Source organism: Musa acuminata, chromosome BXJ2-11 (assembly GCF_036884655.1).
Source record: "Musa acuminata AAA Group cultivar baxijiao chromosome BXJ2-11, Cavendish_Baxijiao_AAA, whole genome shotgun sequence".
In the NCBI taxonomy this organism is placed as follows: domain Eukaryota; kingdom Viridiplantae; phylum Streptophyta; class Magnoliopsida; order Zingiberales; family Musaceae; genus Musa; species Musa acuminata.
Genome location: NC_088348.1, coordinates 30,483,663 through 30,506,786, shown reverse-complemented (window position 1 = coordinate 30,506,786; position 23,124 = coordinate 30,483,663). Strand labels below are relative to the sequence as shown.

Sequence of the window (23,124 nt, the reverse complement as noted above, 5' to 3'; positions counted from 1 at the left end):
CTTGGGCTCAATCGATTGAACTAGTTTCTCATTGAATTTGTCCAATTTACATGAGAAACATCACGTGTCTCTCGTCGTTATTGCGTTCCTCATTGTCGACCTCTGGGCGATACAATACTAAGTCTCTAAATGATCATGTTTGATTAGCGAATACTCCCAAGAAGAGGGGGAGGCCTAGAGTTGTTGCATTCCTTATCATCAACCTTACGAAGATTTCTTATTATGACGGCTCCGGGCCTTCCCCTCTTCATGGGAGCCTTTATTTTCATTAGCCTTATTTTCATTTTTTTTATGAAGATAATCTGTGACCATCCAACCCCATGTAGCTCATCTTCATGATTGGCCGTACACTCACCAAGCTACTCGTCGTTCTAAACAAAATGAATATTGAAATTATTATTTTCTCATTAATTTGAAGCGTGTAGTATGATGTGTTATATTTTTCATGAATACAACTAATAATATTACAATAAATGAGATTATTTATTTATTTTTAAAATTATAAAAGATCACGATGTAAATTTTTTAATTATAATGACTTAGATGCTAATATGTAATTAGTCCCGAGAATGTTTTCGGGCGGTTGATGTCCCACCAAAACCCTACTTAATTGTAAGATATCGAGTCCGAGGAAGGGGGCGACTCGGAGCAGCGGTGGAGGAGATAAAAGGCCATGCAACAGCGGAGTGTCTCTGCCAGCCGGCGGCCGTCGGGAACGGATGGCTCGGATTTCTCCTACCGCATGGTCGTCGATTCCAGTACGTTTATTTTCCGGGATCTTTCTGCAAGCTAGATCTGATCGGCTGCTGCAGATCTCTTTAATTCGTCGCTTCCGATGGCAGGGTACACCAGGGTCGCTAAAGGCAAATCCAGGCTTGGAGCTCTGCTTGCCGCGCAGGTAACAGAGCTTTCCTTTATTTTATCTGTGTATTTGTTACATACCAAAACCCTTCTCCTTTTGCTTTTCTGAAATCTGGGATCGTATAAAATCAGATCATGTGCCATCAGTGTCAGAGGTTATGCACATTTGCTCTCAGATGCTTGCTGTGCAAAGCTTCTGATTCTGTTGTGTTGTTTGCACATCAGGTGCTTGGTAGAATGTGAGGCAAATTACAAATCTCAATTTCGTTTGTGGACTCTTTGATCAAGACGAGAATGTATCTCTCTATCAATATGACAGAGGTCGAAAACCTACTACAAACTTTTAATTTGTTAGGTGTCACACCATATTTATAGGTTTCACCGTTCTCTTGTTTGTGCTTATGTGTAAGGGTTTATATAGTGTCTATGTTACCAGGAATCAGTATAATGACATGGAAATGTTATTCCAAAAAAATTATACTACCTTGAGATTTTCTTGGTCACCTTACAACCTGTCATTTTTAGCAACATTTGTTCTTTCCATTTTACTTGGTATTCCAGTTTTTAATTTTTTTGGCTATAACATCAACGTTGTTAGACACTTAAGTCGAGTCCACGGGAAACAAGTTATAAAATTGAGATATGTTCTTGTAAGTTGTAATATTTGATTTTCGCTTCATCATATTGTCACGGGCTTAGCTAGAATTGCCTAAGCCGTGATGCACCCTTGTGGCCAAGACGTGAACTTAGCTTGGATTGCCTAAGTCGCGAAGTGTCCTTGCGATATGTGTCCGCAAAAGTCAGCCAAGTTGCAACCTCACTCAGGTCCTTCGAAGAATGTTGATTAGTTCGAAGAACGAGCGACAGACAAGTCTCGAAGTCTCGCGAAAGGGGAAGCTTTACAAGTAATTCAGCAAGCACCTTGCGTGCACAAGAGAAAAGAGGGAGAGGAGGAAAACAAGGACTTTAGAAGGTTGAACGAACAGCTGCAAGTCCACAAACAGCTGCTCACCGGGTGCCGGACGCGACAACAAGTTCCCGTCAAGGTAACGTGCGAACTTGCGAAAGATTGTTCAGCCCGACACTATACCGAAGCCCCATCCCCCATGGTGCCACTCGGGTGGTTCCAGGGTGTTGAGATGGCTGACGTTTCGTGTGTAGTATCGGGTTGTAAAAAACAGCCCGTGGCACGTGAAAACAGAGCTGTTTTGAGCTGTTTTGCTCGGTTCGGTGAGCGATCGCACTATAGCACTGCAACTTGTTCGAACTTACATTTTTACAAGCAAAAGGACATAAAACCAAACCAAAACATGCTGCCATGCAGCTGTACATGTAAACACAAACAACGAACGATTCGTTGAACAAAGTTGTTGCAGGCGCGCGACGACCGTTCGTGACAATATGGTGAAACCTTAGAAGGGGACAAAAGCACAATTCAATAAAATGACCAATCAACTCTACGATATACAAAAACAAAGTAAATCCCTCTGGAGGTTTTTTCGTTTTACATTTGTATCTGCATGGCAATGTCAATTGTGCAATCTAGATAAGGTCATGGCAACAGACATGTTGGAGTCTTAACAAATAAGGATTTCAGTGCACTGTTCCTGTGTGAACTTAAACTGCAATAATTTAGGTTCTCGATATCAGCTAGCATGTTAGGTTTATTGATAAAATCACTTTTTGACTATATTTCTTTTGGCTATGATCTTCCCTTATGTTCAGATAGTTGACCTCAGTTCTATAGCATATTAAAACTTCGTGAAGCATTTTTGACTCTAGATGTCCTATACAATTGGAAGCTGTTTGTAGAAAAGGCCTGTACTATGATGATGCCCACCAATTTTCTGGTGCTTGTGGTTTATTTGAGAGGCTTTCCTGAATTATTCATACTGTTTCGAAATATACAACTTGAGTACATTGGTTGGAAAACCTTTATTTGAACCATTCTTATCAGTATAGGTTTTAATCCTTCTAATCGGAATCTGTTTGCGATGGAAGTGTTGTACCAATATCCTAGAGATTTTGGTTTCAGTTTGCTATGGCTATTCATCTTATTGACAATATAATCTCATGTTCAATTTTCCGGGCATTTGATCTAATGATATAGGGTGTAATCGATGCTTGTTATCTGTTTGTGTTGCATAGCATGTAATGTAATTGTTGCAGTGAGTTGTGATTGTTGCAAGTTGTCTTGTGATATGTATTGTCTAACGGTAAGTAAAAAATTTGACTGTATTTCGGACCTCGGTAGATATTGCACGTACATGTGCATGTATACATATACGTGCATGTATCTACATTCTACATAATATTATATATATCAATTTTGGAAATTTGACTTTAAATCAATCTTCTGGCCTATTTTATCTACATCTTTTGCCTGCTAGATAAAAACATTTTTATCTAGCAGGCAAAAGATGCCATGTTTACAGTTTATACAGTCAACTAGGGATATACTAATGCTCATTTATTTAATTATTGCTGATTGAATTGCCAGATAAAAGGTCTCGTTCCTACATAATTAATTTAAATATTTTGTGGGTTTCAACATTGACATGACTGATGGATATCAATTTAAGACATTTTGTTGCTTCAGCCCCTTTAAGTTACTTATCCATCCTGTGACCCAGCACCAAAGCTGACTATAAGAAAATTCATATTTTTATGGTTTTTCTTTTTTTGAGAGCTGTTTCTGAATCACTTGCAGACTGCCAGTCAAGTGGTTTGGACATCACTAATGTTTCTATCTGCATCACATGAGAAGAAGTTTGAGACCTTTGCTGCCATATCACTTTCAGTTGGATTCATTTCCCTCGTAATTGGAGAATTAGGTTTGTGATGCTTTAATATATGTTATCTTCTGCTCAGGATCAATATTTTCTGTAAGTTTGTAAAAGTAGATTGCTTTTGCTTTGAATGACTTGACAGGTCGGAGGCGCAGTCATATAACTCTGTTGAGATTGTACGCAATCATATCGTCTATTGCAACTGTGTTATCAGTTGCTTCTATTATTAGGAGCGACTTGCACTTGAAGGTATTGAGTTTGATTTCCTTTAACTAAGAACTGGTCTAGGGCTTCCCATTTAGTCTTTTACTAAATATATGGGTGTTGCGTTATTGGTCACTTAAGAGTTCTAGTAAACTAGAGTTATTTTCTAGGACAAGTGTTTCTAATGCAAGGCCTATGACATAGGTTTATTTTTTTTTCTTAAAACACCTCGTGTTAACCTCTTTGTTGTTCCTACTTAATTTATATGATTAAGCATTTCAACTATGTCATCAATAAGAATTTGTAGGTTCTCAAATCTGCAACTGCTGTTTCTAGGTATATTGTTCTTGCCTTGGTCGTCTCTTTTGGTTTTCTAGTTCCTATCTGCATCTTGGTAACCTGGTTGTTATGCAAGACTTGTGTTCTGAATATGGGATCACTCCATGTGTGTACATGATTTGTGAAGTACTTATTTTATAGATGGCAAACATTCGTCTGTACGCTGTTAGGATTGTGCCTTTTCCTAATATTTTGCTGTAAACTAGCATCATTACATTTCAAAGCCAAGCCATTGAACCTTTTTCTTACTCTATTAAATAAAGTGGTTGTTAGCCTTGGGCTAACACATTTTTGTAGATTATATGTGTTTTCATGGTAGTGTCCCCACAAAGTTGTTTTCTTCGTGTTGATAAAATCATGCGATTCATGTATTTCTGTCCACAGCCTTTTGAGTAATCATCTCTTAGGACCAAGCTACGGTCCAGTGAGGGTTTTTTAAAATTGTTTTATATTTAGTCCGTCGTGCCTTCTGCTTTAACATTTGTTATTACCATTGTCTCTATCTAACAAGTAAGCAATGTTTCTATGGTTGTTAACATATACTCTTTGGTTATCCTCTATTTGTTCCTTATTTTGTTTACCTTTATTAAATTGCACTGAGGATATACATGGTATATATGCCTTACGGTTTGACTTGTCTACTCACTTGTTAGGTCATCAAATACCAAAGCACTGCAGATATGACATATTATGAGCTCCTTGACATTGGACGCACTTTAATCGGTAATAATGAGACCTTTTTTAAGTGGATTATCAGCTGAAAATCTATATGGAACACATCTAGAGATGAACTTTTACTGACATTTTGATGGTACCAGGTGTTATGCTGCAGATACTTATTATAATTACGACAGTTTCACTTGTGTACAACATGTCTCCCAAGAGAATCTCCTGAATCATGTTAAAGACGGATAAGCTGCTCAGAGATTGTGCTCGACACCATTTGGCTAATACTGAGGCATAGAAACTGTGATAATTGGTAAATTTTGTTGAAGAAACATCTTTTGCATATTAAAATATCAGATTTGGTCAAAGAGATTGATTTCTGGTAAAAATAGGCTTATGTGGATTTGAGTCACAATGAATCAAAAATATTCCTAGATGCTTCTGGAACCCTTTCTTTGCATGGAGTGTGTGCTATTTAGGTTGGTACATCTTTATAGAATTTGCATGCCTCGTTTTTAAATTGGGAATTTAGCTACGTAGATACTCAAAATTCATTTCATACTAAAGACACTTATTCTTGTATACTCGTAGTGTTCAAACCGGACTTGTCGTCCGTATTCAAATCCAGCATATTGAGTTTAAATACATACGAGTCCGAAATGCATCCGAATATATTACTTAATAAAGATGGTTTCCCAAGATATGGTCGAATCCAAAAGGAACAAGTATATGTATTATGTTTGTTAATTATGTGCGGAGATGACACAGTCTTCGTTCTTTTCGAACAGATATTATTAATAACAATATAGAGTGCCTCCTCCTCATTGTAAAGCTAACATTATCCTAATCTTAGTGGCCGTAACAGCAATTGCATTAGTGGTCACGACAGACACAATTGTTTCACCCAAGCTTGATCGTCGCGGTTGGCGTAGCTAGTGAGTCATGCCACGCGACAAACCTGGACCGTACGATCTTGATCTCCTGGTGTCTCGGCAGCATCCTCCATGTAACGACAAAGTCAAATCGGTAGAGAGTAGGACGCGGTCCCACCCGCTTAATAACTCGCCACGTTGCTCGAATTAATGAGTCACGTGAGTTACCACCCTTCGCGGGTAAACTCGTCAACCGCCACTCACCATTCGACACGTCCTCCCCCCCCTCCTCAGCCGGCAGCGGCTCGGGCTCCACGAATGTTGCTGTGGTTGTCACAACACGCCACCGAGAGCCGAGCCGCTGTGTACGGCGCGAGCCAGCGAGAAGAGGAGCTGGCTTTGTTCTGGGCGCCTATAAATTGATCTTGCTCGACTCCCGCGGAGCGCACAGGGAGTCGTCGCACCCAACGGGAAGGATTAAGAAGGGTCAATCCAGGCGATCCGTGGGCGAAATCTGTTCGATCGTTGGGTTTCTCTCCTCTTCGGAATCGTTTCTCGGTTTTGGGGTTCATCACTGTGAGTCCTTTTAATCTATTCTGTGATTAACTATCACATCGGAAAATTAGGGCTAGGGGTTTTATTGGTACTTTGGGAACGCGCCAAGATGCTTAACTTAGCTATTCCTTTGCTCCTTTTTTTTAAGATTATACCATAGGAAATGTTTACGAAACATGATCTATTTTCTTCCTTTATTTAGTTTATGGTCGAATTTTATCGCTTTTTAGGACCTGTTAATTTCTCGACCATGATTCTTATACCTTTTCATGACGAGAAAATTCCTTTTAGGGGTGAATCTGCTAAACTTCAGCGGCGATGCACAATAATTGTGAGATCTTTACCCAAATAAGTAACATCGTTGTTCTTTTTGGGTTGCAGCGAGCTTGATACGAGAAAGCACAACAAGAACCAAGCTTCAATTAGCTGAGCAATGGAGGTATATGGCAAATCTATGATTGCCGAGCCAAGCAATGTGATTTACTTGTCCAGTATTCTTAACAAGGAAGGGCTGATTCCTAGTCACAAATGTGACAAGAGGTGCCAAAACGAACATGTGTTTGGGAACATGTACCGCTGCAAACTAACAGGACTGACACACATCTGCGATAAAAATTGTGAGCAGAGGATTTTGTACGATAACCATAGTTCTCTTTGCAGAGTGAGCGGCCAGTTTTTTCCTCTTTCGCCAGCAGAAGAGCAGGCGGTGAGAGGAGTCCGAAGGAAGCTGGAAGTGACAAATACCGATGGCTGTGCTTTTAAGCGCAGGCGCGATGCCCAGCTGCATCCTTCTCCCTTCGAGAGGATCTTTTCTGCAGTCTCTCCAATATGCAGTCAAATTGGAGATGGCATGGATATGAGTTAGAGCTGATTAGTTCCATTTCTTTCCCTTCTCCCTTTCTTTTCCCCCAGCCATCTTTGTTCTGGATGGAATCAAGGGCTTCTATTTTATTATGGAACTTGGAACTGAACTATTTTGTCAAGGGTATGTAGGGAATCTGCAGTAACTTCTACTTGGTACTGTTCTGCTGTAACTGTTTTAACTTTGAACTTCCTATTAAGAGGCTAATAGTCTTGTGAACCAAATATCTAGGTTTACCTCCTGAGAAATTATTGTTGCTTATTTCAAGAGTCACTAGTAGCTGCATCATAGACCAAGTCCTCTTAGTGTTCATTGCTCTCTTTAGTTTATATGCTTATCCTGTCTTGCATCTGGTGTAGAAAATTATGTGTGCTTTATTTGAATGCTTTCTCTCTTCATGCTTATTGCACTCTTATTGTATTATGAATTTTAACAATCACTTGTACTGTTCTGTGATATACGAGTATAGATCTATTTTGTTTGCTTGTAGGTCAATATGATGACTGTGTTCTTTCTCACCGAATTTACTTAACCTTAGCTTAACTTTTGGGTGCATAATAACTTGAATTGGCAGATCTTCTGCTTCAAAGTGTGATTACCACTTTACTTGTTTATAACTTAACAATCTTCTAACTGTTTGCTAAACTGATTTTCAATTTTTATGTTTGTATATCTGAAAGTCTATGTTGTTTTGCAGGTCTTCCAAGCGCTGAAAGATCAGTATATGAAAATTGTTTTTCAGTGAATTGGTTTTTATTTTAGCACATGAGGGGCTCATGGTTCCTAACCGCATATTTTCAATTTGCAGGTGCAACAGGATGAGGGCAGTCAGATCTCTTACCATAAGACATGAGAAAGCGACTTCTTTTATATGGCTTGTGATGAGATTCTTTCATCAGATCCTGATACCTTGGAATGTATTGGTGGTCGGGCTAGAGAACCCTTTGCAGCTAACGCATCTGATCACCCAGAAAAATGACCTGTTATTTTTAAAGGTGGTATCTCGTTGCTTGTTGCAACCTATATCAAAAAGCAAACAGGCTCCTTGCAGTGCTTCTGCTTCAGTCTTCTATCATGAAACAGATATATTGAATTGAGAAAGAATTAAGAATCGAGGGTGGTCAATCTCCTTACGATCGCTAGCTGCGCTTTTGCTGGATGATATACCACACGTTATTTAAATGTATCCCAATGACAATTCTTATTTTTATAGGAAAACATGTCTGATGAATCTCTTTTTTTTTTTTTTTACTATTTTAATGTATATGCAGCTGTACTTCAATTTTAATTAGAGTTTGAATTTTGTTTTCTTATTTTTGTTGTTTGTTTCTTGGACCGATTTCTCTTTTGTTTGGCAGCTTCAGTAGTCAGTCGCTGCTCCTGTCGTATGCAACATTTTAGATTGCTTCTGCAATTCATTTTACAAATGTTGTAAATGCTTAATGAGTGAACAGGGAATCATGTGCCACCACTATTTTGACATTATATGTTCAAAACTCCTGCACTGCTTGTCATTATATATGTAATGATAATTTATAGCATTATTTCTTTCAAAATTATGGTCGACTATGAAGAAAATTCACATGTCTCACTTGAGGAAATAAAATCACTGACTTGGTACTCAGTTGAGGGACACTATCAAAGTTTGATATCTGCTTTATGCTGTCAAAATGTGTAGTCCAACAGATGTGAAAAGTGAGTTCTGTTTCTGTCATCAGCTTGCTAAAAACATCACAAGATTCTTTCTTGTCGTGTCATATATTTTACTGGCTATTTCTTATCCTCTTGGTTTTGTTTCCTATCTTTTCAAATGTTCTAATGGTTGATTCATTTCATACTTTTCGCATCGACCTCAAAGAGCTGCTGCATGGAAGATCTGCAAGATTAGTAAACATCAGCTAGTCCTTTGTTTTCATGACTGGCTGATCTATGTCCCCTGGTTTTTGTTTCTTCAACGCTGTTCTGATGGTTTGTTCAGATGTTATTGTATCTTTACATGCGGCACTTATGAGCTGCGGCATTCCAACGATATGGTCATATCAATTAAAGTTGCAGTGTTTGACGGAGGAGGATGAATCGTTAGAGATTATTTATTGGAAGTTTCAGTGCTTATTGTATTGTATGCAATCGATGTATATGTTGTACAAGGGACACCGAAAACTTAGAAGGATCCTCCAAAACCGTTCATCCACTGCACTTTTGATCTCGTCCGTCTCTTTGATATCCCCGTGATGATATTTATAGCTCAGATCCCGGCAAGCGCAACTGCAGTTGGTCCGCAAAGCGGGACGACATGATGAGCCACGCATTGGCCACGCCTCTTGCAATCCCGACCCCCAAACCCAGGGGCACCCACCGCTCGCCGCTCGGTCGGCTCGGCCCATCTCCTCGGCCCAGTGGACGTCTCGCCGCTGTCAGTACCGCCGCCGCACCTCCGGTAGCACTACCTCTTCCTGCACCTCTCTTATCCCCGATCGAACGGGAAGCTGCTGACTCGTGTTCGACCATTTTCTTCTCAGGCGGCGGAGCTGGAGAGGAGGAAGCTCGACCTCCTTCAAGCCGTCCAGGAAACACAGCGCGGCCTAGCTGCCACCGCCGACCAGCGCTCCGCCGTCGAGGAGGCCCTCGTGAGTCGTCGTCATCGTCTCGCCTTCCCCCCTTTTCCATTCCGTCATGTAATATACTTCAGCGCTCGCGTCGCAGGTCTGCGTCGAGGAGTACGACGCCGGCTCGCCGGTGAATCTCTCGGAGCTGGATGGCACGTGGCGGCTCAACTACACATCAGCCTCCGACGTCCTCGTCCTCTTTGAGGCCGCGGCTAGACTCCCCTTTCTTCAGGTTCTGCTTACCCTTCTTTCCCACAGCTTTGCCCCCGTCTTGATCCTTTCTCCATAGCGCTGAAGAATCCTCAATTCTTTCATGTGTCATTGACAGGTCGGGCAGATTTTTCAGAAATTCGAGTGTAAGGATCGATCTGATGGCGGCATGGTCCGCAATGTGGTGCGTTGGAGTATATCTCCCCTGTTGGAGGTAAACATGAGCAGAAGTTATTGTTGGTGTATAGTTAGTCCTTGGAAAGAAGTTATATTCTAAGAAATGATATGCAAGAATTAGACGATAACATGCATTTCCATCAGGGATGGCCGAAAGATTGTGCACACGAGACAATTAGGTCAATTTAAATTTTGGGCATACAGATAATTTCTCATCTACTTGTGCATTGTGACAGGGAATTGCAAAAGATTAGCATTAACCCAAACTTTTTTTCTGCTTTGATGCATGTTATAGACATCCAATGGTTTTGTAGTGTGTGACATGTTTCTATGTGTAATGGTCTACATAATGGAAAAGAAGGCCTTGATATCTGATTTAACTGGAGAATTGTCCATTTGTTTAGTGAGTGATAGACACTCTCGTGATGTACAAAACATTGATTTGCTGAGTTTTGTTTGATAATCAACCAATGCATTATGGTCAAATTTAAGTGACAAACTGAACCCTGATTTATTCTGGTTTTTCTTGTTTATTTGTGCTTTGATTATAATAATCTTTTTTTCTTTCGTGTGTCTAGTTAATACCATACATGTGTTAGCTATCCTTTGAAAAAACTTGGTTTGTGGTTTTCAGATCAAAAGCGCTAAGTACATGGTACATCCTAAACATAAAAGATTTGCAGTACAATCGAGCAAGACTTGGGATCAACTTGGAAATTGCACACTCGGTTGCCTTTTCTTTGTCAAAAGTGTAATTTAACTTGATATGGTGTCCTGTGTATTGTTAAAATCTCATAATAAAAAGGGTTAATTATAGATTATCCTTTGTACTTGGACCCTATTAGCATCACAATCCCTATACTCCAAAAATTTATATTGGGATCCCTATAGTTTTGAAAATAAAACAAATAACCTCATTTGCCCTAATACCGTTGGCTACATTGACGGAAAACACAACATGTGACACTACGTGCTGGATCGATACGAAAGTGATAGGTAAAAAGGTAATTTTAATATCCCTTTTGTTTCCAACTACTTTACCGACAAAGAGGTAATTTTAACATTCCACATGTTGGATATGGAAGGGATATTGAAATTATCTTTTTACCCATCATTTTCGCGTCGATCCAGCATGTGGTGCCACGTTTTGTGTTTTCTGTCAATATAGTTGATGATGTTAGGGCAAATGAGGTTATCTGTTTCATTTTCAGAACTATAGGGATCCCAATATAAATTTTTTAAGTACAGAGATCGCGATACTAATAGGGTCCAAGTATAAGAGGTAATATGTAATTAGCCCTAATAAAAAAGGGTGAGTTCAACTTGAAATAGTAAGGAACTTGTATCGAGTTATGACATGAGCATGAACACTTCTTAAAAAGTTGGTGACCGGAAGAAAACATGTTCCTCTTGGTCCAAGTTTTGATCCAAAAACAAAAGAGCTGCTCTCTGTCATGGAGAATTGGTCCTGTTAACTATCAATAGTAGATGCATATTCAATATTGTCAACTCTGTTAAATTTTTGTGCATCAGAATTCATTCCGTTATCTGATATGACAGTTCTAGCTATTCACAATTTTACTTACAGGAGCTAGAAGGTGCAACGTTGGTGGTTTCTGCAAAGTTCTCTGTTCTTTCCAAGCGCAACATATTTCTTGAGTTTGAGGAGGTAGGCATTTCCAAAGAACATGCTCCCAATTTGAAGGAGCAGCAACAAAATGCATTCATACACTAAGTCCATGTTTAAGTTCGTTGGTATGTTGCATACAGTAAAATGGTAAGTGTGCTGGTATCTGTTCTTTAAGATCAATGGTAAGATCGAGAAGACAGACTGGCTCGTACGAGATCTACATTTTGGTGATTATTTCACTTTTTTCTTATAATGTTATTACAATTATAAAAAAGTTTTGTGAAAATTCTTCTTGTATTTACTTATCATGTTCTAATATTAAGAATATTTACTAATTTGTAGGTTGCTGTTGAAAACATCAGAATTAGTGAAGAGCTGCAAGCATTGATAGCTCCAGCTATACTTCCTCGTTCATATTTAAGTCTACAGGTCAGATAAAAAACAATCTTCTATTCTAATCATCCATGTAAAAGGTTTACCAGAGAAGATGCACAAAATTCTGGCTGACTAGGAGTTGGCAAGCACAATCTGATATATGTACATTATTCTTCAGAAAATTTTTGGATATAGATAATCTTCAATTATCATAGCTTTGCACCTTCTGTACATTCTTCTGCTTTCCGAGGTGAAGCATGTGGGATCCATAATCCTGACGGCATATATGTAGACAAAAAGTTACATGCGTGTTTCTAGAGCACCTTTGCTGTTGTGATGATCCTGCTGAGGTTTATGTGCCAATATACTTGATGTGTCCGTAGAATAGAGTTTGCTTTTGGCCTTTGTTAATATGATTCTACCGCCATGTTTTCATGCAGATATTGCAGTTTATACGGACTTTCCGAACTCAAGTGCCTGTAAGTGGTCCAGAAAGGTAAAAACCTTCTGACCTGGGTAATTTTATGGTTTCTACGGTAAGACATCAACATGGAATTCAACTATATTGCAGAAGGTCACCTGGAGGATTGTATTACCTGTCATACTTGGATCGCGATATGCTTTTAGGCCGTGCCGTTGGTGGTGGAGGTGTCTTCGTCTTTACAAAGGCACAACCTATTACACTACAGTAACTTGGCTTTGGCCTGAAAAGAGCATCAAGAACAAAAATGCCACTAAGCGAAGAGCAAATGCACCTCACATGGACGAGAGAAATGAGGTAATTTTCTGTATGGTCTTCATTGGAAGAAGTATGCATTTGCTTAACTTCAACAGTGGTGTTGTCTCATAGAACCTATGATCTTTTTGCCTCGTATTTGGCAAACACTTGCATCAAAACCTAGCCTACCTCGATCAGACTATGATTCTACATTTTGCTCTGTATCTCTCTAATCTTTTTTACATGAGAAATTCGAATGTGTATTAGAGAATTGTTATCAATCCAAAACAGAGATTATTATGTTCTTAATGTGTGTCACAAAATTTTGTATCTCAGTCTGCACAATTGGGATGAGGCCATTGGTAACCTTTTGTTCTTCTCGTTGATTAAAACAAATTATTGATTAAATATTAAATATTTATATTATCTTTGATTGTTATTATATGCCTAAATATAACATCTATTTTTTTTTTCCTTAGAATAAATACAAGTTAAGAGATTTCTCTCTATATTATCGTCATTTTCCGAAATCTAAATCAAACCACAAACAGATCGATGTTTTGTCAGGCAAAAAGGATGTATACGTATCGCACGTCCTAAACAAACGTCGACCCACAGGTGTCTCCACAAAGCACGTACGTGGACATGGGGTTCACATCAACGGTGGGGTCCAGAATCCTTTTGTTAGTGATCAGACAACTACAACGGCCGACTTCGTCTCACCTACCCAATAGCCAGGTGACGAAAGCGAGTTGTGTGTATCTATCCTGCCTCCACAACCGTCCTTTTTTTTTTACTCTTGTCATCCTGACCGTCCGTACGAATGGGTCCGATCATCTTTTCTTTTTGGTTCGTATCAGGTGGACGATCGAGATGACATCAAGGTAGAAATGGGCGATGCACCAGCTTCGCAGTTTGCACGCTCTTGTCACGTGCGCATCACCGACTGAGAGCTTAGCCCGTGAATCCAAGAATCCCCGGTCGCTCTTTTCCGCTTCCCCTCGCCTTCCACCCCTTATCGAGGAAGAGAAATCCAAGCTGTTCCAAAACCCTAGGTCTCCGTCCATGGAGCCCGAGGATAGGGATAACCGCGTCGTTAGCTTCCTTTCTCCCACAGACTGTATCTCGCTGCCTCCGCCGCCGCAAGATGACAACGGAGGAGACGCCACGGCGGTCGGAGCCTGCGTCATAGACGAGCCCCACCTCCTCCGCTCTCCTTTTGCCTATGACGCCGCGGCGGCGGAAGAGACCCTGCCAAAGCGGAAGCGCGGGCGCCCGCGGAAGGCTCACGTTGCCGGAGGGAGAAAGACGGCATCCAAGAGGGTGGAGGAAGTGTGTTTTGTATGCTACGGAGGTGGTGATCTCCTGGTGTGTGATCGTAGGTGGGTTTGCTTGGTTCTCGTCGTTCATGGTGTTTTACCTAGGGCTTTTAGGTTTCTGTTGTTATTACAATTTTGCTCGTTGTTCTAGGGGTTGTCTAAAGGGATACCACCCGACGTGCGTCAACCGGGATCAGGCCTTCTTTCATTCGCAGAGTCGGTGGGAATGTGGTAAGTTCAAGTTCCCCGAGTTTCTGCTACTCAGTTACGTTCACTGGAGTTTCTCAGCTTGTTCAATTGGTAATGGCATTTGTTTGCTGCTTTGGCTGTTTCCATCCTAAATTATTTCAGCTAGTGCAAGATTTTAAAGCTTTCTTAGTTGTAGATTTTTTCGGGCCTGTTGGACTAACTGGCTTGTTTAACTTCGTTGAACAAGATTCGAAACCTTCTGTTATCTTCATTGAACCTAAACATGAGGTGTAGCCCTGCCCAAATTCTAGATCGGTTTTGATACCGAATATCACGACTCAGGCTTGATGGGCTAAATGACCTATAAATTTTGTTAAACCAAAAAAGTGAACAAGAAGCTTAAGCTGAAGTTGACAATAGTATATCCATTAGATCCTTATAAGTCAATCTTAGTCTTGTCCACTTCTGATGTGGGGCTAATTGGGGTGTTACATTTGTAGTGTCAGTAGACAATTGGTTTGATTGTTTGTCACAACACATGACTCAGAAAAAAGGAGGTTGTTGGGGTTGGGGTTAGCCTTGTAGAATATAGAGATGCTCCGAGTCAAGTTTGGCTTGCCCACAACTATTGGTTTATTGAGAGTTAAGATTCAATTTTCTTACATTGTGTTAAACCAACCGAAAATAAGTTTGGATTATAACAGGTAACAACAATAGATGTTGTAATTCTTCCATAATGCTTTGCTTGAACACCAAGGATTTGATTGTCAACACCTCCCACAGAAACTATAGTTCTGGAAACTGAAGGCTTTTCTTGAACAATTTCCATTTGACCAGTCAGTCCCTACTCTCCATTTTTTGGGCCTTCACTTCCTATAAAACAAAGATGTTCGGAGAGTGATTTAATATAAACTTTTGATTGTGAGCTAGTATTATTGGTACATCCTTGAGTGTTTACGACAAACTTGTCTCTTCTGCTTGATAGCAACACCTTGAGACTGGGGGTGTACTAAAGAATCTCGAGTCTTTCATTTTAGTTGCAACATGTTGAGACTTGACGAACTAGTATTTTGCTTTGCTGTTATGTTTCTTGCTCTTTTTTTAATTTATAAAATCTCCTTTTGTAGTTAACATCCACAAGTTGATATTTCCTGACAGTTGGTTGCCCTTTTGAGCATTGCAGGTTGGCATACTTGCAGCATTTGTAAAAAAGCTGCCACTTACAAGTGTTATACCTGTACATACTCCCTGTGCAAAGGTTGCATTAGAGAAGCTAGATATTTTTGTGTAAGAGGCAGCAAGGGATTCTGTGAGACTTGCTATAGGACTACAATAATGATAGAATCAAATGGGGAATCTAATGAGGAAAAGGTTTGTTTTTATTAAATGCTCACATATTCTTTCATCTTGGAATTTTTGGTCTATTATCAAGGTTCTGATGTGATCCATTCAGTTAGTGTCAGAGTAACTTGTGGGTGAAAGTTATGAGCTAAATTACTATTTTTTAATTGTTTCTTATTGGCTTAATTACATTGCAATATGTTGATCTGCATTCATACGAGTTTTCATGAGTTTGCATTTGTGGATTGTTAATGGCTGTAGAATGACCATTTGAGTTAAATTTTTACATTATGAGATGGTGAAAGCCTGCTGGATTGAGATGGACTTTGGGGGTGGGGTGATAAGACTGTGAGGTTCCTGGTGCAATTTTCAGGAGTGCTTTGGTGAATTTGGAAGAGAATGTTATTGAACTTTTGGGCTGTTGTGCAATCCAGGCCAACAGCACTTATGGAAGAGAATGACATTGTCAGCCATAACTGCCATATAATCGAACTTTTGTGCTGTTGTGCTGAATAATGATAAAAAGTAGTCAACATTACACAAAATAATCAAATTTCAATTTGTCAAGGTGTGGAGGTGCTTTTCAGTAATCTAAAGCAAAGTGCTTCCGCAACACCCATGAACTTCACAAAATATAAGGCAATGATGTCTTTCATTTTGTGAGTCAAAATGGTGAACTTCTGGGAAAGTAAAATTTCCTTATCAGACTGGTGGAATGATCTTAGAAGAACATTTCTGTTTATCAGGGAGACTGTTTTCTATGAAATGGTTATAGAAAGTATTTTTTGATATGAACACTTCGAACTTTTGCTTACAGGTTTTGTTCAATTCTTATCAGCCTGTTTACATTAGGATTTGATTCTCCCTTGGTGGCCAACTCTTGATTTATGACAATGAGACATGAACCCTGTTGTGGATTGTTAGAACTGTATGCTGTTTGTTTTGCTGTCTGGACGTTTGGGCTTGCATTACATGCCATTTAAAACCAAGTGGATTACATTTTTACATATTTATCCAGTTCCAGGACAATGCACTTGGAAATATCTCTACTCAAGAATTTTGATGTATTTTCATGATTTATCTTTATGCTTTTATTTCTTGTAAACCTGTTGGACATACATTTAAACGCCTAGGAAATAGTGTTAAATACTTATTTAGTCTTTGGTGTCCTTTAAAATTTGTAGATTGTATAGTCAACATGTGACCATTGATGATTGTTGCAGCTTATGCAGTGTGTTTTTTGTGAACCATGCTGATAATTCCATGAATTTGTTATTTCTTCATCACATCTATCTTTGAAGTTAAAAATGTTAGTTGTACTAGAAGTTAGATACCAGGATGCCATGTCAAGTACTTCCCTTATAGCTTTCTTTTTCAGGGTCGGTTAGACTTTGATAATAGAAATAGCTTGGAATATTTGTTCAATGTGTATTGGTTGACACTTAAAGGCAAGCTATCGTTAACATTAGAAGAGTTAGGTAATGCTAAAGATACATGGAAAGGATCTGGTACTTCTGTGTATAATGAGGAGACTTCTGATGAGTTATATGATGCTAATGATGATGAAGAAGCTAGCTCTGACAGCTCTCCAGGATGTGATGATGGTAGCAATTCGTCAAGGAAAAAAATTGGAGGACATTCTAGGAAACCCACCGATGTTGAAGGTCCTGCTGATAATGAGAAGAAATCCTTGTCTGAAGACAGTGAATGGGCTACACCTGAGCTCTTAGGACTTGTAGCACACATGAAAAATGGTGATAAATCTGTTATGTCTCAGTTTGATGTTCAGGCTCTTCTACTGGAGTACATAAAGCAAAATAAACTTCGTGATCCTCATAGAAAAAGTCAAATTGTTTGTGATACAAGACTATATAACTTGTTTGGGAAAGCACGGGTGGGACATTTTGAAATGTTAAAGCTTCTAGAGTCCCACTTTTTTATCAAAGAAGCTTCACAGGCAAGCACTCATGATAACCAAGGGGGAACTGTAGATTCTCAATCTGGTCAGACTGATGCTGAAGAATACAATAACATAACAGGCATTGTTTCTGATAAGCGACAAAAAACCCGTAAAAGAGTTGAAAGAGAACCACAGTTCAATCTTGAAGATTATGCAGCAATAGATGTCCACAACATCAATTTGATTTACCTGCGTCGCAGTTTAATGGAGGATTTAATTAATGATGATAGTTTTAGCAAGAAAGTTGTTGGCTCTTTTGTTCGAATAAGGATTTCAGGTGCAGCAGGTCAAAAGCAAGATATGTATCGACTTGTTCAAGTTATGGGTAGGTTTATCTATCATTTTAGCTACTATACATCTCAGAAATATTTATGTTTAGAATCAATTTTTTTCTCTGTCCAGGCACACATGTGGTTGCAGAAAAATACAAACTGGGAAAGAAGACAATAGATATTGCAGTGGAGATATTGAATTTAGACAAGATAGAGATCTTATCTATCGATGCTCTTTCAAACCAGGAGTTTACAGAGGTGGGAGTTTCTACTCTTTGAATTTGTTAGCAATAAGGCCTACACAACATATGTCAGGGTTTTATACATTTGCTGGATGCAATGTGGACTTGGTGTTGATTTTTAAGCAATGAAAAGTTGTCTTGCTTCTCTATTTATGCTAGATATGAATTTTGAGGAATTATTATAGTAGTGTTCTATACCTTTTAAAAAAAGATAGTGTTATGGTTTTTTTTTTGTGATTTAGTGTTGGCACTTTAATCATTGACACCTTCTTAACAAGGAACTGAGATTACCTTGAAATATCAGTCCATATTGATTAAATGCTTGGTGAGCATAAATAGTCATGTTTAAAGGCAAATATTTAAAATCTTGATCCATACTAGTTTGACACATTGTCTAACTGATAAGGTATCAGTTATCATGCTCTATGCTTAAATGTACCATCCTATATTACTGAAAATAATAAAATAGTGAATGTTGACCAGTACTGAGATGTGGCCAATGCTGGTCCTTGGTTGGACTGTTAATAAAGCATAAAAAAAATTTGACTCATTGTTCCAGTTGCTAAGTCCAGTTTTAGGTTATTGTTATTAAGGATCATCATTTCGGGTATCAGATCTGTTTTGGTGATCTGTTGTACCGGTATATATCGGTCAGCATCGATATTTCAGAGAAGAAGAAAAAGAGGGAGAAGAGAAAGGGACAGTGGAGGAACATAGGAGGAAGGAGGAAGGAAGACAAGGAGATAGAGGAGGGAGGAAGAAGAAGAGGAAAAGAGGCATACTCGAGAAGTGATTAGGGCAAATATCATGTGTGTCGGTGGTGCGCAGCGAGGTTGTGGTAAGCGGAGGTTGCCAGCAGCGGCTTGTGTGAGAAGCGGAGGTCGATCATGGTGAGAAGTAGAGGCGTCAGTCGCGGTGAGAAGAGGAGGCATCGGTCGTGGTTGCATGAGAAGCGGAATTGATTAGGGTTTCACTATTATATGGCGGACGGACCAGGGGCAATCCGACAGTCTGCATATTAGTTGATGCTCGGATTGGTACATACCTCCCATTTCGTACCAGTCCGGGTGAAACATCATTCCTTGATTGTTATAGCAATTTCCAGTATGGCATATATGAGAAATAAAAATAAAGCAGAAGTGTCTGGCACTTGATGATGGGGCGGAAGTAAAAGTAATAAGCGTCGTCTGACATAGATTTCCCTTATCTCATAATGGGTATACTTAATAGTCATCTTTAAAGGAATTAGCACAAGTCAATTAATCGACAATTAATAATGACCAATCAGTCAATCAACAATTAACATACCACAAATTTCAATCACTTTCAAGCAACAATTAGCACACAAGTGTGTGCTAGGCTATAGAGTACTTGAATCTTTCTGTGATTTTATTATGAAAAGGTTGGCAATGCCTTCTCTCGGCTATATTACATAGCCAAATATGTCTTTTTCTCTGAAAAAAGAGGCGACTAGAATATGTCAGTATGTTTAAGGCACTGGCATTTTCAATAAATAAAATTTTGTTTCTCTTGATTTTTTGTCCTGATGATTATTCTTATGTTTTCAGGAGGAATGCAAACGCTTGCGACAGAGCATAAAATGTGGGCTGATTAGTCGGTTGACCGTGGTAAGCTCTGTAGCATTCAAGATAAAGAATTCAGCATTACTTTGTTTTCCTTATTTCTGAAACTTTTTTTTTCATTTTCAATGACTTAGGGGGATGTTCTACAAAAAGCCAAGGTTCTCCAAGAAGTAAGAGTCAAGGATGTGAGTACATTACCAATGATACTATATACTTCTTTTGGAGATTCTTGCAATGTTATTATTTTAATACTTCTATGTAGCAAGATGCACATTTCGGATTGCTTTACAAATCCTATGCTTATTTTCAGTGGTTGGAAAGCGAGAAGTCACGACTTGGTCACCTTCGTGATCGGGCAAGCGAAACTGGTCGTAGAAAGGAATATCCTTTTAGATCAGTTACTTTTTACTTATGATGTGTTGGATGATCTCGCAAGCAAAACTGGTAGTTATTTTTTTTTTCCTTGTCTTCTATGATGTGTTGCATGATGTCCAAAGTGGTTGCTTCCATGTTTTACCTCTGGAAGTATCTTGAATACCTTTTCTTAACAACATCGGTGTCTTTGAAAACATATAAAATGCATTGCTATATCATTCTTAACTATCCTCCACGCTTAGAAAGTGCATAGAAAAGTTGCAGGTTCTGAGCACACCTGAGGAACGCCAGCGTAGAGTTAATGAAGTTCCAGAAATACATGTTGATCCAAATATGGATCCAAATTACGAGTCCCTTGAGGAAGAAGCTGATACTGATAGAAAAGGTATTGTCTCCATGATTACTGATGCATTTCTCTTGCAGCTTTTCTGCTTCTGGTTTAACACTGGTGCCTTATCTTGTGATCATTAATTGCTCCTGCAGATGCAAATTATTTTATCAGGTCAAGGAAGATCAAAGGAAAGGAGTTACTATCTCCACACAAAGGAGGGTCAATTTCAAATTACCATGCAGCAAAAGATTCAAGTACCAGTTGGTTGTCTAATAGAAATACACAAGTATTAGGTACAGAAGACAAGATTGAAGCAGTAGTGTCCCCGGGTGATCGAAAAAATGAAGCTTCATGGAGTGATGGTAATGTCGGCTGGATCAGTTTGGAAACTCCAAAAGAACATGCACATTCAACAAAACTGGAGGCCAGTGTTTGGAACAGTAAGCAACTCGCTAATGAAGTTCCACTTGCGTCAAACATCGGCGAGGGTGATAAGGTGTGGCACTACCAAGATCCATCTGGGAGAATCCAAGGGCCTTTTTCAATGATGCAGTTGCACAAGTGGAGCTCCACTGGATACTTTCCACATTGTCTTAGGATATGGTTAACATCCCAAAAGCAAGAAGATTCTGTGTTATTGACTGATGTACTGCCGAAGATCCTGAAGGATTCACAACAAGAACCTCAACTTACTTGTTATAGCCAGCCTGCAAATCTTGCAGGTGCAACAGCTCATACAAGACATGAGTGGAATATAGGTTGGAGAGGGAACGAAAATCCAGCATTAGTAGGATCGAAGCAAAATGATAGGCACTATATTGGAAACCAGAGTGATATTATTATATCTGCTGCTGGTTGCAGTGTGTCAGATGCTGTCAGATATGCCCCTCAGTCAGCAAACTACGGTGGACCAAACAGGGAGCTGATGACTCACCATGAAGGAAGAATTGGGTTGTATCCAAGAGTCTGGAATACATCAAATGATATGAATTCTTGGTATGGTCAACCCACAAGTTATAACAGCCCAGGCCCCATTTCTTCATTTTCTGGAAATTCATACAATTTACCAGACCACCAGGTTGTACCAAATCAGGCAGGAAATGCTGAGAGATGGAACAGGAACCAGGATCATGGAAGTTCATGGAGCTCAATCAGATCCAGGCCCGTTGGACCAAGGGATCAAAGTTATGAAGAACGACATTCTACTCGGAGCTTTTCTAGCCAAAAGTCTAATCAAAATTTTGCACAATACTAAAAAATCCTACCAGCAAGTAATCTTGGAAGTCAAATGAGCGAACGATTCATACAATTTGCATATGCCTCGCTGCAGCCGAGAAACATGAGCTGGACAAGTCATCGTTGTGCATCTGCTATTACTTTTTAGAGATCTTACTGGGAGACTACTCAAGTGCTGGGTTCAGTGGGTTGCATCAGTTTGCAATTGTGTACATTGTAGCCAAGGGAAGTGCTTCAGTGATGACTTCTACTGGAGGAGGTTGGTAATCATTTTCTTTAGTGTTTAACCAAGATACAGCATTGGAGGTCTGGGCTCAAGGCTTGCTGCAGGAATAGCAGCTGCAGGTGCTAACCAGGTCGATGATTTGTGTTACTTTTATGGACCAGCTGAAAAAATGGAACATTTCGATTTGTGGTGCAACTGCTTTTAGTGTGTCCTATATGAAAAAGTAGTGAGAGAGAGAGAGAGAGAGAGAGAGAGAGAGAGAGATTGGTCCGCCCCAGTTAACTGAACCTGATAATGGCAAGAACCAAAAGAAGCCTGTGGAACCCCAGATGCAGAACGTCAGAAGGCTTAAGTTTTCAAGTTTGACCATTTACAGAAAGGATGGACCCTTCTACGAGGTAAAATTTGTTACCGCACGCTACAAAAGAAAGAATACAAGAACTCAAGTAACGTGTGATTCTTTTGCATCTTGGTCTCACAAAAACGTTGTCTAAACCTTTCTCCGCTTCCTGCTAAAGATTTATGCCACAACCAGTTCATGTTTTTGGTGTTTCTGATGTACATCACCAGATTCATATCGTCCATCCACAGAAGAGTTTGTTTCAGCTGAAAGTCATTGAATTTGCATGCCATTGTTACGCTAAAGTTCAAATGTCGCTGGAAGAGACCAACTCAATTGCAGCTACTTCAACCAAGCCGAGGTAGAAACAAGCTGTTAGGTCACCTGCTGAATCAGATCATAGAACACCACCTGCAATTTGTACTTCCAGGTCAGAAAAGACGCCCTTTACTCTTGCTTTCATGGCATTGATCTTTTAGGTGGAGGGGGGATGGATAACGTCTTACCGCAGAGTAGCAACACCAACTTCTCCATGAGCATTAATTAGGCTTGACGTCACATTTTGTGTCGGCCTGATTCGGTTACAACCTCTGTATGGTTTGGTTGATCCATCAACTACTTTCCCCGCCCTCGTCCTTTTCCTTTGTTTGCCTGTTGCTGCTGTTCCATCGAAACAATGCCATCTGCTTCCTTCCAAGAACTCGATGAATCTTCCACCTAATCAATCCGTTTTCGTAGCATGCCAGTAGCGTTTTTCTGCACAGTAGTCTTACCTGCAAGAATTCAAGAATTAGCTTTAACTTGCAATCTCGAGGCCATAGCGGGGTTTTATTTCTACTGCTATTT

The 23,124-nt window shown here is 39.6% G+C and overlaps 4 protein-coding genes across 6 annotated transcripts; all 4 read left to right on the top strand.

Moving 5' to 3' along the window:
* Positions 1–579: 579 nt before the first annotated feature.
* Positions 580–5,306, top strand: LOC103972076 (uncharacterized). Its single transcript, XM_009386270.3, has 6 exons — positions 580–758; positions 843–898; positions 3,572–3,695; positions 3,793–3,899; positions 4,847–4,916; positions 5,012–5,306. The coding sequence occupies exons 1-6, from the start codon at positions 674–676 to the stop codon at positions 5,086–5,088; spliced, it is 519 nt and encodes a 172-aa protein (XP_009384545.2). The 5' UTR covers positions 580–673; the 3' UTR covers positions 5,089–5,306.
* An 860-nt stretch (positions 5,307–6,166) lies between these two features.
* LOC103972075 (uncharacterized) lies at positions 6,167–8,096 on the top strand. Of its 2 annotated transcripts, XR_010492424.1 has the most exons (3): positions 6,167–6,307; positions 6,668–7,271; positions 7,957–8,096. XR_010492424.1 is itself a non-coding variant. In XM_009386269.3 (2 exons), exon 2 carries the CDS (start codon positions 6,720–6,722, stop codon positions 7,149–7,151), a length of 432 nt encoding a protein of 143 aa, XP_009384544.1. In that variant the 5' UTR covers positions 6,167–6,307; positions 6,668–6,719; the 3' UTR covers positions 7,152–7,396. The 2 variants fall into 2 exon arrangements, 1 of the variants encoding a protein (XP_009384544.1); XM_009386269.3 differs by lacking the exon at positions 7,957–8,096 and having other exon boundaries at positions 6,668–7,396.
* Positions 8,097–9,400: 1,304 nt separating this feature from the next.
* On the top strand, positions 9,401–13,551 carry LOC135626758 (probable plastid-lipid-associated protein 10, chloroplastic). Of its 2 annotated transcripts, XR_010492423.1 has the most exons (9): positions 9,401–9,585; positions 9,668–9,775; positions 9,852–9,986; positions 10,083–10,178; positions 11,730–11,810; positions 12,114–12,200; positions 12,587–12,642; positions 12,718–12,924; positions 13,416–13,551. XR_010492423.1 is itself a non-coding variant. In XM_065132348.1 (8 exons), exons 1-8 carry the CDS (start codon positions 9,442–9,444, stop codon positions 12,836–12,838), a joined length of 828 nt encoding a protein of 275 aa, XP_064988420.1. In that variant the 5' UTR covers positions 9,401–9,441; the 3' UTR covers positions 12,839–13,173. The 2 variants fall into 2 exon arrangements, 1 of the variants encoding a protein (XP_064988420.1); XM_065132348.1 differs by lacking the exon at positions 13,416–13,551 and having other exon boundaries at positions 12,718–13,173.
* On the top strand, positions 13,466–22,188 carry LOC135626755 (zinc finger CCCH domain-containing protein 19-like). Its single transcript, XM_065132345.1, has 11 exons — positions 13,466–13,602; positions 13,725–14,246; positions 14,335–14,414; positions 15,556–15,743; positions 17,092–17,998; positions 18,076–18,203; positions 19,756–19,815; positions 19,905–19,955; positions 20,081–20,151; positions 20,382–20,530; positions 20,629–22,188. Exons 2-11 carry the CDS (start codon positions 13,762–13,764, stop codon positions 21,729–21,731), a joined length of 3,222 nt encoding a protein of 1,073 aa, XP_064988417.1. The 5' UTR covers positions 13,466–13,602; positions 13,725–13,761; the 3' UTR covers positions 21,732–22,188.
* The last annotated feature ends 936 nt before the right edge of the window (positions 22,189–23,124 follow it).